Source organism: Podarcis gaigeae, assembly GCF_964106915.1.
Source record: "Podarcis gaigeae genome assembly, chromosome: 13".
Lineage (NCBI taxonomy): Eukaryota > Metazoa > Chordata > Lepidosauria > Squamata > Lacertidae > Podarcis > Podarcis gaigeae.
In genome coordinates this window covers 26,245,875-26,262,837 of record NC_139689.1, presented here as the reverse complement: position 1 = coordinate 26,262,837, position 16,963 = coordinate 26,245,875, and the positions used below count along the sequence as shown (strand labels likewise).

At 44.3% G+C, this 16,963-nt stretch overlaps 2 protein-coding genes and 1 long non-coding RNA gene across 3 annotated transcripts in view; 1 reads left to right on the top strand and 2 right to left on the bottom strand.

Moving 5' to 3' along the window:
• LOC310830532 (vomeronasal type-2 receptor 26-like) overlaps positions 1–16,963 on the top strand; it is a gene marked incomplete at both ends in the record, with an annotated part of 48,806 nt that overhangs the window by 14,049 nt on the left and 17,794 nt on the right. The gene's annotated exons all lie outside the window — the stretch shown is intronic.
• Positions 4,402–5,719, bottom strand: LOC310829737. The gene is made up of 2 exons (XR_014557349.1): positions 5,619–5,719; positions 4,402–4,540 (listed from the first exon to the last, which is right to left on the bottom strand). It is a non-coding gene; the product is annotated as an uncharacterized lncRNA (long non-coding RNA).
• On the bottom strand, positions 10,612–16,759 carry LOC310830828 (vomeronasal type-2 receptor 26-like). The gene is made up of 4 exons (XM_083710663.1): positions 16,003–16,759; positions 15,038–15,265; positions 13,428–13,554; positions 10,612–11,790 (listed from the first exon to the last, which is right to left on the bottom strand). The coding sequence occupies exons 1-4, from the start codon at positions 16,714–16,716 to the stop codon at positions 10,880–10,882; spliced, it is 1,980 nt and encodes a 659-aa protein (XP_083566789.1). The 5' UTR covers positions 16,717–16,759; the 3' UTR covers positions 10,612–10,879.

Here is a 16,963-nt window from a genome sequence, read left to right as displayed (position 1 = left end):
GAGGCTGTGGCCTCAGAAGCTGCTGAACGCTCCGCCCAGGAGATCCGCAAGTCCAGCAGCCCGCGTCTTGCTAGGGAGCCAGTTGCGGTGCATCATGAAGAGGCCAGCAGTGATGAGGCATCCTCCAGTGAAGACGATGATGTGCACCAGACAAAGCGGGAGCGCAGGAAGTTCCAACAGAAGTCCAAGGGCCAACCGGAATGTGCCGGCTGCGGAGGCAACCATTCCCGTGCCAAGTGTCGATTCAGAGACGCCATCTGTAGGAAGTGTTCCAGAAGGGGCCACATCGCTAAGGTCTGCCGATCGGCTCCGTCTGACACCCCCCCTTAATCGACTCGCAAGTCCAAGTCTTCACTCCAGTCTGCCAAGGAAAGTTGTTTCGTTCTCACCAACTGCCACTGCCCGTCTGGAACCACGATTGGCCAAACCGACTCACCTACGCGACGCAAGCTGAACATCACGGTGCTCATTGAAGGAGCTCCATGTGACATGGAGATCGACACCGGGTCTGCCCTGTCCATCGTGTCATGGAGCACCATCAAAAGACTGGTACCCAGAGTGTCCAAAAGGCAACTCGACTCTCACCGCGTACACCTGAGAGACTACCAGGGAAACGACATTCCCGTGGTAGGCGTTGGCCGGTTCCGGATCGCCTTCAAGGATTTTTTGGGCCTGCTCCGGTTGGTGGTGGTCGAAGGTCAGCGGCCAAGCCTCCTAGGGCTAGACTGGTTTGATGTACTCGGCCTGGAAGTCACCGGCATCAACTGCATCTCTAATGCAGAGACTGAGGGTCTGGTCAAAGACTTTGCCGACGTTTTTGATGGCACTTTGGGGCAATATACAGGTACGCCCATCTCCTTTAGCCTTGATCCACAAGTCGCCCCCATCAAGCTAAAGCCACGCCGGGTTCCCTTTGCTCTCAAGGCTAAGGTGGACGAACAACTGGACAAACTGATCGCCCAAGGAGTTTTGGAGCCGGTTGACCACGCCAAGTGGGAAACTCCCATCGTCACGCCTGTCAAGCCAGATGGGTCGGTGAGAATCTGCGCTGACTACAAGTGCACGATCAACAAGGCACTTCAGCAGCACGCTTATCCGGTTCCTGTTGTCCAACACCTGCTGCATTCCCTGGGTGAGGGTAAGGTCTTCGCTAAGCTGGACCTTGCCCAAGCCTATCAACAACTGCCAGTCGATGATGCCACTGCTGAAGCCCAGATGATCGTCACCCACCGGGGGGCATTCCATTGCCGCCGGTTGCAGTTCAAGGTGAGTGTGGCTCCTGGCATCTTCCAAAGCCTTATGGAGCGTCTCCTGCAAGGGCTTCTGGGCGTGGTACCATATTTTGATGACGTCTTGGTGTCTGCAGACTCACACCAGCAGCTGTTCGAGCGCCTCCATGCCGTGCTGACCAGGTTCCAAGAGGCCGGGCTCAAGGTAAAGAGGGAGAAGTGCCAGATCGCCGTTCCACAGGTAGAGTTCCTGGGCTATCTTATTGATGCCTCCGGCCTTCACCCAACCACATCCAAGATCCACGCTATCCAGCAGGCCCCCACCACAAAGAACAAGACGGAGTTGCAGGCATTCCTGGGGCTGCTGAACTTTTATAACATGTTCCTGCCCCACAAAGCCACAGTGGCTGAGCCTCTTCACTGACTCCTTAGCACTAAGACGCCTTGGGCCTGGGGTCATCGGGAGACGGCGGCCTTCAACGCGGTCAAGGCTCTCCTTTCATCAGACAGTGTGCTGGTACAGTACAGTGAATCCAGGCCGCTGGTCCTTGCCTGCGACGCCTCACCTTTTGGCATCGGTGCTGTCCTTAGTCACCGTTTTCCAGATGGAAGAGAAGCACCGCTCGCCTACTTTTCCAGGACACTATCTCTGACGGAACGGAATTACAGCCAGCTTGACAAGGAGGCATTGGCACTTGTGGCTGGAGTGAAGAGGTTCCATGAATACTCTATGGCAGGACTTTTGACCTCATCACTGACTACAAGCCACTCCTGGGCCTCCTCGCCGGTGATCGTCCAACTCCACCGGTCCTCTCGCCATGCATGCTGCGATGGACTCTTTTCCTGGCTGCCTACCACTACCGGCTCATCCATCGCCCGGGGAAATCGATGGGCCATGCCGACACCCTCAGCCGTTGCCCTCTTCCAGCATTTGTGGAAGACCCGGCTCCAGCTTCATCGCTCCTTCTGATTGAGGATCTTCCGGCAGCGCCTGTATCGGCTGCCACTGTGGCCTCCGCGTCTGCCCAGGATCGCACCATCAGCCGGGTGCTCAACTGGGTGTGGAGGGGGTGGCCACAAGGGCCTTTTGCATCGGAGTTCCAGCCCTTCGCAACCAGACAACATGAACTCTCAGCTCATCGCGGCTGTCTGCTGTGGGGAGACCGCGTCGTGATTCCCCAGGGACTCCGTCAGCGCGTCCTGGAGGCTCTGCACATTGGCCACCCAGGAATTGTCAAAATGAAGGCGTTGGCTCGGTGTTACGTCTGGTGGCCTAATATGGATGATGCCATCACTGCCTGGGTGTCCGCCTGTCAAACGTGCCAAGAGTCGAGGCCTGCACCACCGGCAGCTAAGGGACACACCTGGGAGACGCCAAAGACACCCTGGTCGAGGGTGCACATCGATCTGGCTGGCCCCTTTCACGGCCGGACCTTTATGGTAGTGGTGGACGCCTATTCCAAATGGCTGGAGGTCGCCCTGATGCCCTCCATCACTACCGAAGCTGTCATCCGGGTGCTGTGAGGCCTGTTTGCAACGCATGGGTGTCCTGATGTCCTTGTCTCTGACAACGGACCGCAGTTCACGTCAGGCACGTTTGAGCGGTATCTTTTGGGACTGGGCATCCGCCATGCCCTAACGGCACCCTTTCATCCATCCAGCAACGGGCAAGCGGAAAGAATGGTGCGCTCGGCAAAAGAGGCACTGGCGCGCCTGGACCGGGGAGACTGGCATGAGCGGGTTGCCGAATACTTGTTCGTGCAACACATCACCCCTCATGCGGCCACAGGGAGGAGTCCTGCTGAACTGCTTATGGGCCGCCGCCTCAGGTCACCGCTCGACCGGCTACACCCGGACTTTGCCGTGGCTGAACCCCCAGGCTGTGCCAACGCGCCACGGTCATTTGTCCCAGGAAACCAGGTCTTTGCCCGGAACTATGTGGGGGACATTCCTTGGGTGCCAGCCACAGTAGTGGGAGTCACTGGACCTCGCTCGTACCAGGTGGCACTCGAAGACGGACGCTTGTGGCGACGGCACATAGACCAGCTTAGGCGCAGGGTTGGGGACTTGGACACTACCGAGGTGCCCCCAACTGCGCTTGCGGCTCCAGAAGAGACACGTACAGATGGCGAGGCCCCACCTACTCCTCCCTCGCAAACTGCCAGCGTGGAGCCAAACCAAGCCGCTTCAGAGGGTCTGCCAGACTTATCACAGACTCAGACCACTCCACTTGCGGAGGCTCCACCCACAGCAGCGGATCCAGGGGAGTTGGTTCCAACGCCACCTAGGGTCGCACCACAGCCTCAGCAAGAACTGTGTGGCCCTCCGGACTTGGCTACCAGTCCCCGGCGGTCTGGCAGAGTTTCCAAGCGCCCAACTTATTTAAAGGACTATGTTGTTGGACATGTATCACTGTTGGTCTAAGTATGGGAAATGTAACCGATATGCTTTTGTGCCTAATTGAACCATTACGCGTAGTGCTGTATATAAGGAAACCATTACGATTGTAACTAATGCCTTATCTCGGTGGGGAGGGGTGTTATGTAGTGAAGTTTCACCCTGGGCCAGCAGGGGGATACTGTATATAGTTTTCACTCAGGTCTGTAGATAGTTTTCACTCAGGTCCACATCAGTTATTTTAGGCGGGAACTCTGGGCTGTTGTTGTTACAATGTTGACAGCCGGCTGCCTATAAAAGCAGGCCGGCTGAGCTGTTTGCAGTCAGTTCTATTCCAGCTTACAAAATAAAGAGCTACTTGGGGAAATCGCTGTGTCGTCTGCTATGTCAACCCACAACTTAACAAGTATCACTGCTTAAGGTCTGCATGGATCTAAAGAAGCATCATAGTGTGGGACGATGCAGGGATAAAAATGATATGGTAAACTATTTGGGATCATGTTTACTAAATCTGGGAGTGATGTCATAACTCAGTAGCATTTACGTCCAATGCAGATTGACTTAAATACACACAGGCCATAATATCAACCTGCTTGTTACCTTCTGAATCACTTATGCAAATATAAAGAGTAATTCCCAAAGCTTGCAATATACTCCTCAGATTCATATATCTGAATAGCCAGAGCTTTCCCCCTTCCTTCTTACATTTCTCTTACATTTACTGTATTTCAATGGATACTAACTGCAAATAACTGAGTGGATCCAGCGTTCTATGTTTATCTCTTACCCTCCTTGTTTGTCATCTTCCCCTCTGGACACGGGATGCAATCATAGCAGCAAAATGGCTCCCCTTCCTTCACTTTCTTGTAAGAACCAGGTTTGCAACTCTCAGTACATACAGAAAGAGGCTGAGCCTAATCCATAAATGAAAGAGCAGAATGATAATGAAGAGAACAGTGACTGGTGAATCCTTCAGGTTCAGGGTCCACTTGTTTGGGGAGAGATAGAAAATACCTAGTATGATATACTATATATAGATAAAGCAGTTTTAGGGCTACACCCATTCCCAGTTTCAGCAGCCACTACCATAGGAGGATGGTCACGTTTAGGAATGTTTGATAAATTCAGTCTTTGTGAATCCCAGTACAATATGTTTGATCAGCATCTAGTGGACCAATGCATATGTATGTTTTTAGCTTTCTCAAAAATTGCAGCACAGTTAAAATAGATTAAAACAGGGATTTAAATATGCATTCTGAATATTTATCTTAATTCATATTAAAATGTTTTTTATTTTAAAAAATCAGATTTATGAGGAAATGGACCTATGGCTTAAAATATGCATATGTGACAAAAACTGGCAAGAGAAATTAGTTCCATGGGTAGTATACAAATGTAGTTAATAACTGAAAAAACAACAATACAATTAAAACCAGAAAGAGTGGCTGGTGCGGAGGGCTGTCAAATATCAGTCATTCTGGCAATGCTTTCACTGTTGCTTATTGGAAGGGAGAGTGGGATATGGTGGAAAAGTTGCCCCAATCAACACATACCCTTTGCCAGTGCACTTACAGTGCATTGACCTTTCTGCTGTATTTCCCCTCCTCCTATTCCACCCAGTAATGCAGTTGCATTGCTGTTGGGAGGCCAGGTATGCTGTGTCACCCTTCCCTGAAAACCACTCCTGTAAGAATGATATATTCCGTATCTCCTGCTCAAGCCCCTTCACCACTTCTCTTTTTTTCTCCTCTTCTATTGCCGCTCTAAAAACAACCTGATCATGTCTACTCTCAGCTGGTCTTTTTATTCTTCACCCCTTTATTGCACATCAACCTGGATAGAATTCATAAATAGTAATCTTCTTTCAATCAAAAATCTTTTTTGTTGGTATTCATGATTGCCACAATGAAAGCAGTTTTCACCATAAGGAGAGATCATCTGTCCTCAATCAATCCCAGAAAACCTTTGAAGTAGCTGACAGTTGGGCTGTACCTGGTTAAATAAGTTGGGCCACTTTATGACATCCTCATCAATAGTAAATGCTTGATCTGGAGAACCCTGTGCATCCATCCTTCCAACTCTCACTCTCTGAAAGGATTGATTGGATAATATAACATAGTTGATAATATCCAAGCCAAATAGCACCTCCCCATTTTGGTCGAAGGAAATCTCATCCTCTGCAGTGTTGTTGAATGAGACACTTCTCAGAAATTGGTGGAGCTAGATTGGAAAAAGAAAATCAGTAGTTTCAGGAAAAAAAGGTAGAGACGGTGAAACTTGTTTCCAGGAAAGCATTTTGATACATATGAAAACTCTTAAACCTCATCAAATGGTGAGTGCAGATCGCAGTGCCAATGGAGCATGGTAATTATGTCAGATGGGAGTAGAGTCATAGCCCAAAATGGACAGAATCAACTGATTTTCTCACACAACATCTTTTCCTGTTCTTTTACCACCACTCCCCCCCCAACCACCACCTTCCTTCTCGGGAGTGATGTGGGAACACTTTCTCTGAGGAAGGATTTGGAGGATGGGGGCTGTTAAGGGAATGGGGCCGGCACCTCCAGCCATTATCGCCTCCTGGTTGTTATTAGTTTGGCATCTCAGCTGGCTTTGTGGGATCTTCCATACAAACACTTTGTCATGGAAAACAGGATGCTTTCTGCATGAATGATCCCATGATCATATTTTTTTTTCCTCCGGAAAGTGCCACCTTTGTACAGCCAGAATTTGCAGGCATCACAATATGCCACAAATCAACCAGACTACTGTAACTATAATTCTCCCCCTCCTCCTTTGTGTGGGAAGTCATGATTCAGCATTGGTTTTCTTATTCTCTTTGTAAAACTAAGCTGCAAAGAGCAGGCTAGAAGCATGGAGGAAGACCAGATGTCGGGAGAAAGTGACAAACAATGTGTTCTGCTCTGCCACTTGAGGATTTTCAACACCTTACCTTCCAGAACTTGTGGTTCTGATTCTTCTGCCTCATTTGGTGCACCATTGCTCTCTGTTCATGCTTGACTGAAGACATCTCATGTAAAGCATGGGCCACAGCGTAAACAGCATTGTAAATACAGTAACTATGGCCTGTCATGCTCTTTTCAAAAAAATCTGCAGGAAGGCTCTCCAGCTTCTCCTCCCCAGTGCAAGCATTCCCTTCCACTTTGCCAGCCATGTAATCTGGGAATTTACAGCCAAAGGCCTGTTCCCAGAAGTGCTTGATAAAACCATCTCCATCTGTAATGAATGGATTTCTGCTCTTAACATATAGATTAAATCCTTCTGGGTCATTCAAGTGAATTGTGAAAGAAATAGAGCCATGGAACATTTCTGAATTCCAATTCCGCTGAAATGCAAATGAAGTGAATTCAATCTGGGCTGTTGTTATCCATACTTTGCCATTCATGTTCAGTGTCATCTGCTCATGTTCTGATAGAAAGGGAAGCCATCTAAACAATACCATGGAATAAGATTCTCCATAGACCACCACTACATTAGCTTTACTGCCCATAATGGTATCATGTATTTTTGCTCCCTGTTGTACCATGCCATAACTTTCACTGTCATAACTATATTTGGGGAATCTTTCTAGAAAGGCAAAGCAAACACCACTCTTTGTAAACATTGGAAGCACAGTTTGCACAAATCTTTCTCCATTGTCATTATCAACCACAATGACCCCAATCCATGTCCACCTGAAATATAGAAGCAAAGAGAGAATTCCTGCAAACTGGTGGTGTTCCTGGGGGGCCACCTGGTAGAAGAAAAGTCCTGAGGTCTTATCATTCACCACTGGAACAGGGCCATATGTGAGCTAAAGAGAGATTAGAGAAAATGTGAAAGCTATTATAAATTATACAACAGATTAAACTAGTTATAGCCATTCACATATGTTACTATAGGGATTTTTAGAAGAACCCTGAAAGGCATTTGAACTTTACAATTGCATGGAAAACAGCCTCTGGAATTTGGGATTGGGTGAGGATGTACACTCTTGCATTTATTTATTTCAGGATCTTGGAGAAAGACTATATTTTAAATGGGCTTGAGAGAATGGTCTAGGTCATCAGCTTTCAGAGAGCATTTGTTATCACATATGCCATGACATTATGCATGGTCTTCATGCGCTGAGCATCCTTTGTCTTTTGTACCTGGGGTCTGCCAGGGCCTTCCCATCTTAGGAGAGATGGGGACCCAAACTGAAGTATGTCAAGAAAATTGGTTTCTTCCAAGAGTCAGACATGAATCTCACTTATATTGCTAGAGCATTGTTTTCCAATTATAATGTCTTCCCTCTTTCATGAATGAATTGTAATAAGGGTTTTTATTAGCCTGGGTATAAGAGAGACGGAGAGAAAGAATAATTGTTGATCTGATTATTTCTAATGTGTCTAATTCTCCTTCCAACACACAAAATAAAATCTGGAAAGAGCACGAAAGTATAAAAATAGCATTGGATTCTCATACTCCAAATGAAAACAGACAAGAGTTTCCTACCTGTGGAATTTTATGAATATGCAAAATAGTTGCCACATGAAGGGAGATTTCATAGTCAAGCCCACCAATGACAGCTGTCAGATTATTCTGGATGTCACATATATAATTGGGGACAAATTTCTCCAGGGTTGATAAAAGTAGCATTGTGGCATGATACGTCTTCTTTGCATTGTCATTACTGTCATAGATGTGGAAGCCGAAGGTGTGATTGGGTAAGATGTGAGGGTTTTCATTGATCTCCTTTATTGCAAATACCAAGGCCAGGATGTGCTGGTAAGCCTTAGGCACCACCCTAGAACAAGAATTGAAATCTGTGTCAAAATACTTCATACTGGTAAGCCCCTTATATTTTAACTCAGAAGTTAATCAGTTTGCATTCAGTGGGATTTACTCCAATGAAAGTGATTGTGTGTTAAGTGCTGCAACTTCTGGAGGCTCTGGAGAAGAATCCTCCAAGTAAAGCAATGTCGTCAATGATTAACTCTTATGACTGATTATGCATATGAGATGGATAATGTGGGTACTGCACTCTGAATTTAACAATATGTGGTTCAGTAGGGTTTATTCCCTGAGAAATGGGAATAAGTTAAAATGACCATAAATGGTCTGGGTTCTTTTTTTAAAAAAATGTTTTACTTAAAAAAAACCAACCAACTATTTAAAGGTGGTATTTCAGATACACAAAATAGATATTCCTTTCAATGAAGCATTATTTATTCGCCTGTGGAGAAATGGAAGATTATTTTCTTCATTATTACTTTAAAAACATTAATTTAAAAGCACACACCTCTCCATTTTCTGTCAGAAATGGATCATATCATTCAAAGGGAGCTGTTGCCAAATAAGTGAATAAGTGTGCATATGTTTGCAGCCTCAGCGGGTGTTTTGAGGCTGATAATTCAAGTGACATGAGAAATATAACTAAAAACCCAAACAATAAATATGTTCTTACAGAAGCTCTTCAGGCAACGCGGGTGGCGGATTTTCAGTGAAGGTTGTTTGACTGGAGTAGAAACCACCATGAGTAACTATGCCACCAATAATAAAATCTCCTGACTGATGATATATGTGAACTGGATGGTGTGGATCCTGCACCCTGCATTTTGCCACATGGGAATTGCATATCTTGTTAGGAAACATTGCCAGCAGCAACACTACCAAATCCACCATTCTTAGAACAAGAGGAAATCTTCCTTATGCACAAATATTTCCCTATTCTCTTCTGCAACACTCTCATTACTTTTACACTGTCTCTCTTGAGTCTAGGAGCATCCAATGTCAGACTAGTGGATACCATACCTTTTAAATGGTACTGGGTATGCTTATATCATCTTCCACAGGTTTTGCTGTGAGTTTTGCCAGTGTTCACTTCAACTCCATAGGGGCTTTGGGAAGCAGCAGAATTAATTACAGTACTTTTGATCATGAAACAGGAAGATAATTATTAAGTCAGAATGGGAGATTCCCTGTAGAACTGCTGCTACATTTCCAGTAGTATCATTTTGAATTCTCTTCTTTTAGATAATGTGGTAACAAGGGTGTAGTAGTGAATTCTGATGTTAGGCACTGATTTTAACAGCTGCTGTAGCCAAAAGGGACTCCCTAGTGGAGAGTGGTATACATATAATGTTCAAATTAGGCTGTGGAGACCTGGGTTCACATCACCAATAAGCCATAAGGCATTACTAAAATACTGTTCATAATAGTTGTCTGGGACTAAGGTCCACTGAATCCTTTGGCTCTTATCTCATCATAGTTTTACAAATTTCAACATGTAAAGCATAATTATTATTTTTTAAAAGATATTTAGTGAGCTAAAATGTGACCTTAAGGTTTTATTTAAAAATACAAACTAGTTGTTATTTTTTTAAAAAACGTTACCCCACAAACTGCTAGTATAAAGGAGAAATACAATCAAAGGAAATGACACATTCATTGCTTGATTGTTATCCTTATGTTTTGACATCCACTTTGCTGCTCCCTCACAAGGAACAATAAAAGCTGAAAGGCTCATTATATTCTCATTATCAGAGAGACTCTGCTGTTACATTTGTACTGTAGCAGATTATGATATCATTTGTGTTCTGAAACACACCCACCAGAGCTGACCTCTGTTCGTTCCTAAACCTATTCCCCATGGCAAAGGATATCTGGGGATGGGATGATCAAGACTAAGAAATGAAAATCAGAAATAATAAGAGGACAAGTGTGGATCAGCAACAAAATATTGTAGGGCTTAAATTGTGAAACACTATCAACAGGATCAAGTGTGACTGTCCCAATAAAATCAAGAGACACATGACCATGAATACACAAGGTTCAAGTGAAGTTTTGAGTGTGTTTTTAAAATATAATTTACATACTGTAAACCTAAGGGCAAGGACTTTCTGACTTCTAATCTTTGCTAGCTACTCTGGGAAACTTGTTGATGAAAAAGGAAGCTTAAAATGCTCCAGTTACTAAACACACATGATTATTCCACTAGAACTACTGCTTCATATATTTAAAATGAGAAATAAAGCTAGGGCTCAACAACTTTGTCTGGATTTTCACTTTTGGGAATATGGCAACCCTAATAAAGCAGTGAGTTTTCTCTCACACATGCATCTGTGCAACTATCAATATATTCAAAGGGCAGGGCCTTCATCCTTCATATTTATGGTGGCAGTGGTTAGAAGTTGAATCAGCAGTGTAAATAAAAGCTGGTAATAAAGTGAGGTGTTTTCTCCTCATAGCATACAGCAAAACACAGATGTTTAATTCTTCATTTTGTTAATGCTTATTATCTGTTCCCTATTATTCAGCTCAGGCCTCAACAAAATAATAAAACATTTGGGGGAAAAGATGCAACCTAATAGACCAGCACTGGAAGCTAAGATAGAGAAGATCTCCACAGCTACTGTATATTTCCCCTTGGTACTCAGGTAGGATGGAACAAAGGACAACCAAACACTGCAAAATACCAACATGCTGAAAGTGATAAACTTTGCTTCATTGAAAATGTCTGGCAATTTCCTGGCAAGGAAAGCCACTGTGAAACTAATTATTGCTAGAAGGCCCATGTAACTAAGGACACAGTAAAACATAATCACAGTCCCCACATTACATTCTAGTATAATTTCATCAGGCATTGAGTGCTTGTCAACATCTGGGAATGGGGGAGAGATTGCCAACCACAGTGTACAGATGCCTGCTTGAATAAGGGAGCAGGAAATGACAATGGAGTTGGCCAGCCTTCTCCCCACCCACATTCTCATCCTGGATCCTGGTTTTGTGGCCGTGAAAGCCAGAATCACAGTGACAGTTTTTGCCAGTACACAGGAAACAGCCACTGAAAAGATGATGCCAAAAGCAGCTTGTTGCAGGACACATGTCATCTTTTTTGGTTGGCCAATGAACAATAAAGCACAAAGAAAGCATAGCAAGAGGGTGACAAGGAGAGTATAGGTGATATTCTGGTTGTTGGCTTTGACAATGGGAGTCTTATGGTTCTTCAGAAATGTTCCCAGTACCAGAGTTGTGATGAAAGCAAAAGAAAGAGCAACTATAGCTAAACTGATGCCTAAAGGTTCTTCATACGACAAGAAGCTGATGCTTTTGGGAATGCATATATTTCGTTCCTTGCTTGGATAGTTTTCATCTGAGCATTTAGTGCAGTCATTCATATCTGGGAAAAGAAAAGTATGAACCTTAGCTCACATATATGCTATCAGTCTCAGAAACATTTCATGCCTTTCCCTCAAACTCAGAAAAAGAAATGGATCTATTCAAATTGGAAAATACTTTGAATTGTTGTGGGGACTTGTTTAATTGCTTTGGAGCTATGTGGTGCTATAATATGATTTTGGGCTATAATGACAAGGATGTGGTAAGCCAGGTGAGGTATGAAAAAGCATCCCATGACTGTGGTGAATAAAAATTGACCATATTCTCAGTTTTGTGAGAAAGAGGAGAGAGAAACCTGCCCTTAGATTTCAGAATAAGGAAGCAGTAGAAGAAGATAGATGGTATTACCATGAATCTGAAAAACAAGTAGAAAAGTTGAATAGTGTGCAAATACCTTGATTCTATGAAAATGCTTTGTAACCAATCAGCATGTCACATGATATATCCTCCTGATGGCTTGATCTAAGCATCATGCATAAAAATATTTCCTGGGCACCCATGAGATATATAGGCTTTGGAATCCATTTCCCAGTACCATATTACTGCATTCTGAATACAATATCCCCCCCCCCCCGGTGTGATTATTGGCTCTGGTCAGCCTAGCACCAGACTCTTATCCATAACAGCCCCTTTGAAAATACCTTATTTTTCGCTCTATAATATTTTCCTCTCTTTTCCTCTCCTAAGAAGTAAGGGGAAATGTGTGTGCATCTTATGGAGCAAATACAGGCTACGCGGCTATCTCAGAAGCCAGAACAGGGAGAGGGAGCCCTGCGCAGTGCTCCCTCTTGCTGTTCCAGCTTCTGGCTTCATGTGACTATCCCTGGCTTTTGCAGGAGGTGGGGGAAGAGACACGGCGTGCAGCTCTGTCCCTTCCCCCGCCTCCCAGAAAAGCCCCCAAGAGCCGCGCTCCCTTTATTTTTTTAATGAATTTTATTAGTATTTTCCACACAACAACAACAACAACACGAAAGATATCAAAAAATAACAATATACAACACACAAAAATCAACATTTGAAAACAAAACAAAACAAAAACAAACAAACAAACAAATCCATATCTTACAAGTTAATATTATAAACACTAAAACAACAAGAAGACATTGATTTCCACCAATCCCACAGCACCTCCTTTATCTCTCATTGTGTCTTCCTGTTTTCCTTTTAAAGAGCACACAGCTTTTGCGGGAGATGGGGGGAAGGGACAGAGCGTGGCTCTGTCCCTTCCCCACCTCTTGCAAAAGCCCACAAGAGCAGTGCTCCCTTTAAACAGTTCGCCGCTCTTGGCTGGCTTTTGGAGGAGGTGGGGGAAAGGACAGAGGGCAGGTTAGCCGCACACAGCCTCTTCCGGGCAGGGGAAGCCTTCATTCCGCTGCCCGGGAGAGGCTATGTGTGGCTATCCCAGAAGCCAGAACAGCAAGAGGCTGTCCCAGAAGCCAGATCCCTCTTGCTGTTCTGGCTTCTGGGATTCAGTATATTTTCTCTCTCGATTTCCTCCAAAAACTAGGTGCGTCTTATGGTCTGGTGCATCTTATAGAGCAAAAAATATGGTAGTTTGTTAGCCATGGCTACATTTAGACGCCATCATGTATGAGGAAACTAAGTGCAATTGACTGTGCAATCATCTATGTCTCTTACCTTCCTGGTTTGAAATCTTGCCCTCTGGACATAGGATGCAATCATAACAGCAAAATGGCTTCCCTTCTTTCACTTTCTTGCTAGATCCTGGTTGGCAACTTTCAGTGCAGGCCGAAAGAGGAGAGGCCTAATTCATAAATGATAAACAGAATAAGCAGAATGATAAACAGAAAATAAGGTGTTTGGAATCCCTCAGGTGCTGGACCCAGCTTTGTGTTACTAAAGTGACACAGCATTTCAGTAGGGTATGAATTGGCTCCCTTGAGGGCACTGGACACTGTAGAAGTAATTGCCAACCCTAGTCTCAATAGCTACTATCTGAGGTGGAAGAAGTCATTTGGGGACATTTGATGAATTCAGTCCCTAGATATTCTAATAAAAAACGTCCTGATCCATACCATCAGAATATGAAGTTAACTATCCAACACATTGTGTTTCTTTGATCAAAATATGTAATTAAATATGTATTCTGAGGGAAAAATATGCATATTAAGTAAACATGTTCATCGAACCAGTTTTGTTTTTTAAAAGGAACGGAACTGAGCTATTCATAAAAATATGCATCAATAACAGTGGGAAGATAGTTGTACAGACAATATACAAAAGTAATATGTAAATAAATAAGGAGAATGGCAGTAAATACTATGACTTCTGCACCAAGCTCTTGACCTCATCCCTGTCCTTCACTATCTCCACCTTCACTACCATGCTTCCCTTTTTCTCTTCTACAACTCCCATATCAACTTTAGTTGTCTCCTCTATACTTCCTGTTGTCAACTCTCAGTTTCTCCCTCTGGCCTCATTTCATCCACTGTTGCCTTCTTGTCATGATATACTGTATCAGGACACCGAGGAAGGGGAAGAGGATCCTGGCAAGGAGTGTTAGCCACAACTGCTACAAATTGCTGATTGGGCAGGAGAGGTTGGGGACTTAGGAGGTACTCACAGGACAGTAGTAGGGGATGTTCAAGGGGCAGCTAACAGTCCATGGGAGCCAGGGGGAAAAGGACACATCATTAGAACCAGAGATACTTCCATCTCTATGGACACAGCAGGCTGTGAGGCGTCAGGAACAGTGGGAAACACACTCTAGAAGACTGAGGCAGGCAAGGGAACACAGCCCAGCTCACTAACTGACCAGGTGGACACCATGAGGCTTGTTCTTGGAGGAGGTTTGTGGGCACTCAGATGACTCTAGGCTTTCCTACCCTGGTTCTCTTGCCGAGGTGGGAACCTGGATTTACTGTTTGACTCTGGACTTTGCTTGTTGTATTGGACTGGGACCAGTATTTGACCTTTTGGACTATCTAGCATTGCTCTGGGGACTGTTTGCACCAGTGCAATGTACTTCCAGTTATGTGGGTGGTTCAGGACACACCTCCACCCATTCACCCATGTCCTTCCCCCCCCCCCCCCCGCATTTCAGTCACATTTTATCCTATCTTTATTTTTTATCCTTTTTTGGTCCACACTGTATGCTCCTTTCAAAATAAAACAAGTATTTCACAAGTGTTCATCATCAAATGAAATCAGTTTTAAAGATCAGGATAGAACAACAGGGCTCCTTTATTATTAGACCTTTTGCTAAATGCCTGTGACTTGGATTCTACCTGGTTAAACCAGCTGTGCCAAGTTATTACTTCTTTATCAATGGTGAACGCTTGATCTGAAGACGCTCCAGGATCTATCCTTCCGACTCTGACTCTATGAAGGGATTGATTGGGGAATATAATCCAATTGATAATATCCAAGCTAGATGCTACCTCCCCATTCTTGTTGAAGGATACCACATCTCCTGCAGTGTTATTAAATGAGATACTTCTCAGAATGTGGTGGAGCTAAATTGAAAACAGAAAAGACAAGTATTTAGAAAAGCCTGCACTCTAATACAGGGCTGAGCAATCCTTTTTCCTCTGACATCAGAACCTACAGTGAGTGGAGTCAGGGACAAGCATGTAGAGAGCCAACCAATTTTCTCCCACATAAATGTTTTTCTCTCATTCTTTCTGTCAGGCCTCTCTCTCCCTGTTACATCCCTCAGGCAGAACAGTGGTGTGTGACCCCCTGCTCTGAGGAAAAAATTGCAGGCTGTCAAGGGTGTTTCACAGCCAAAGGAATGCACATGACAGATAATTATTTATTGTCAAGAATATCACATTTGCTTCTACTCCTCTGGATGCCTATACATATATAGCAGCTACACAGCTATTCACAGTTTTGCTGTAACAACTGGAATAGCAAGAATGCTGCTCATCTCTGTTGACTCTTTTCACTGCATCCTGACTGTTAGTCAAATGGTGTCTCAATGGGCCATAAAACATCTCCAAGGAAATGCTTTATCATGTACGGGGGGGGGGGGTGTTCTGCTCAAACAAGGAGACAGCCATCATTGCTCTTTCCTCAGAGAAACAAAGACACAGCCATCATCTGTCCACAAAATTATAGATTCAGTTCCTCCTCATATTCCATATGCCTGAACCCTGAGAGGAAAGAGCAAGCTGACAGTATTTTGGAAACCCATACATTGTGAAGGAATAAAAGTGCTCTTCCATGTTGAGGATGTTCAACCCGTTACCTGCCAAAACAGTTGATTCTGATTCTTCACTCTCCCTCCATATGCCATTCCTATGTGTCTGGCTCTGAATGTGGACACAGTATGTAACGCATGGGCGATGGCATAGACAGCACTGTGGATACTGTAACTGTGCCCTGTCATACTCATTTCAAAAAATGATCCTGGAAGGTTCTCCAGCTTCTCTTCTCCTGTGCAAATGTTCCCCTCCACCTGGTCTGCAGTGATATCTGGGAATACACAATCAAAAGCCTGTTGCCAGAAGTCCCTGATAAAACCATCCCCATCTGTGTTGGAAGGGTTTCTGTGCTCAACATACTGATGAAATCCTGGTGGGTCACTGAAGTGAATTTCAAAGGCTATAGCACCATTGAATAGTCCCGAATCCCAGTTTCTTTGATAGACAAATGAATTGAATTCAATCTCAGCTGTTGTTATCCAAACTTTACTTTTCACATTATTTGTCATATCGTGTTCTGATAGGTACGGAAGCCATTTAAAAAGTGCCATAGAATAAAAGTCTCCATTGGCCACCACTACATTAGCCTTGCTGCTCATTATTTTATCATGTATTTTTGCCCCCTGTTGTAGCATATCTTTAATTTCAGAGATGAAACTAAAATTGGGAATTCTTTCTATGAAGGCAAAACAGATGCCATTTTGAGAAAACAATTGAAGTACTGTATGCACAAATCTTTCCCCATTGCCATTGTCCATTGCAGTGACCCCAATCCATGTCCACTTGAAATGCAGAAGCAAAGAGATAATTCCCTCATATTGAAGGTCTTCCTGGGCTGTCAACTGGTAGAAGGAAAGACCTGGGGTTTTATCATTCATCACTGGAGCAGAGCCATAAATGAGCTAAAGAGGGAATGGAGGAAGGGACGAGACAAATATAGAGTTATTTCAAACTATTTATGTATATTAAATGATGAATTCTGTTGGCTGCATGCTGTCTTTCATT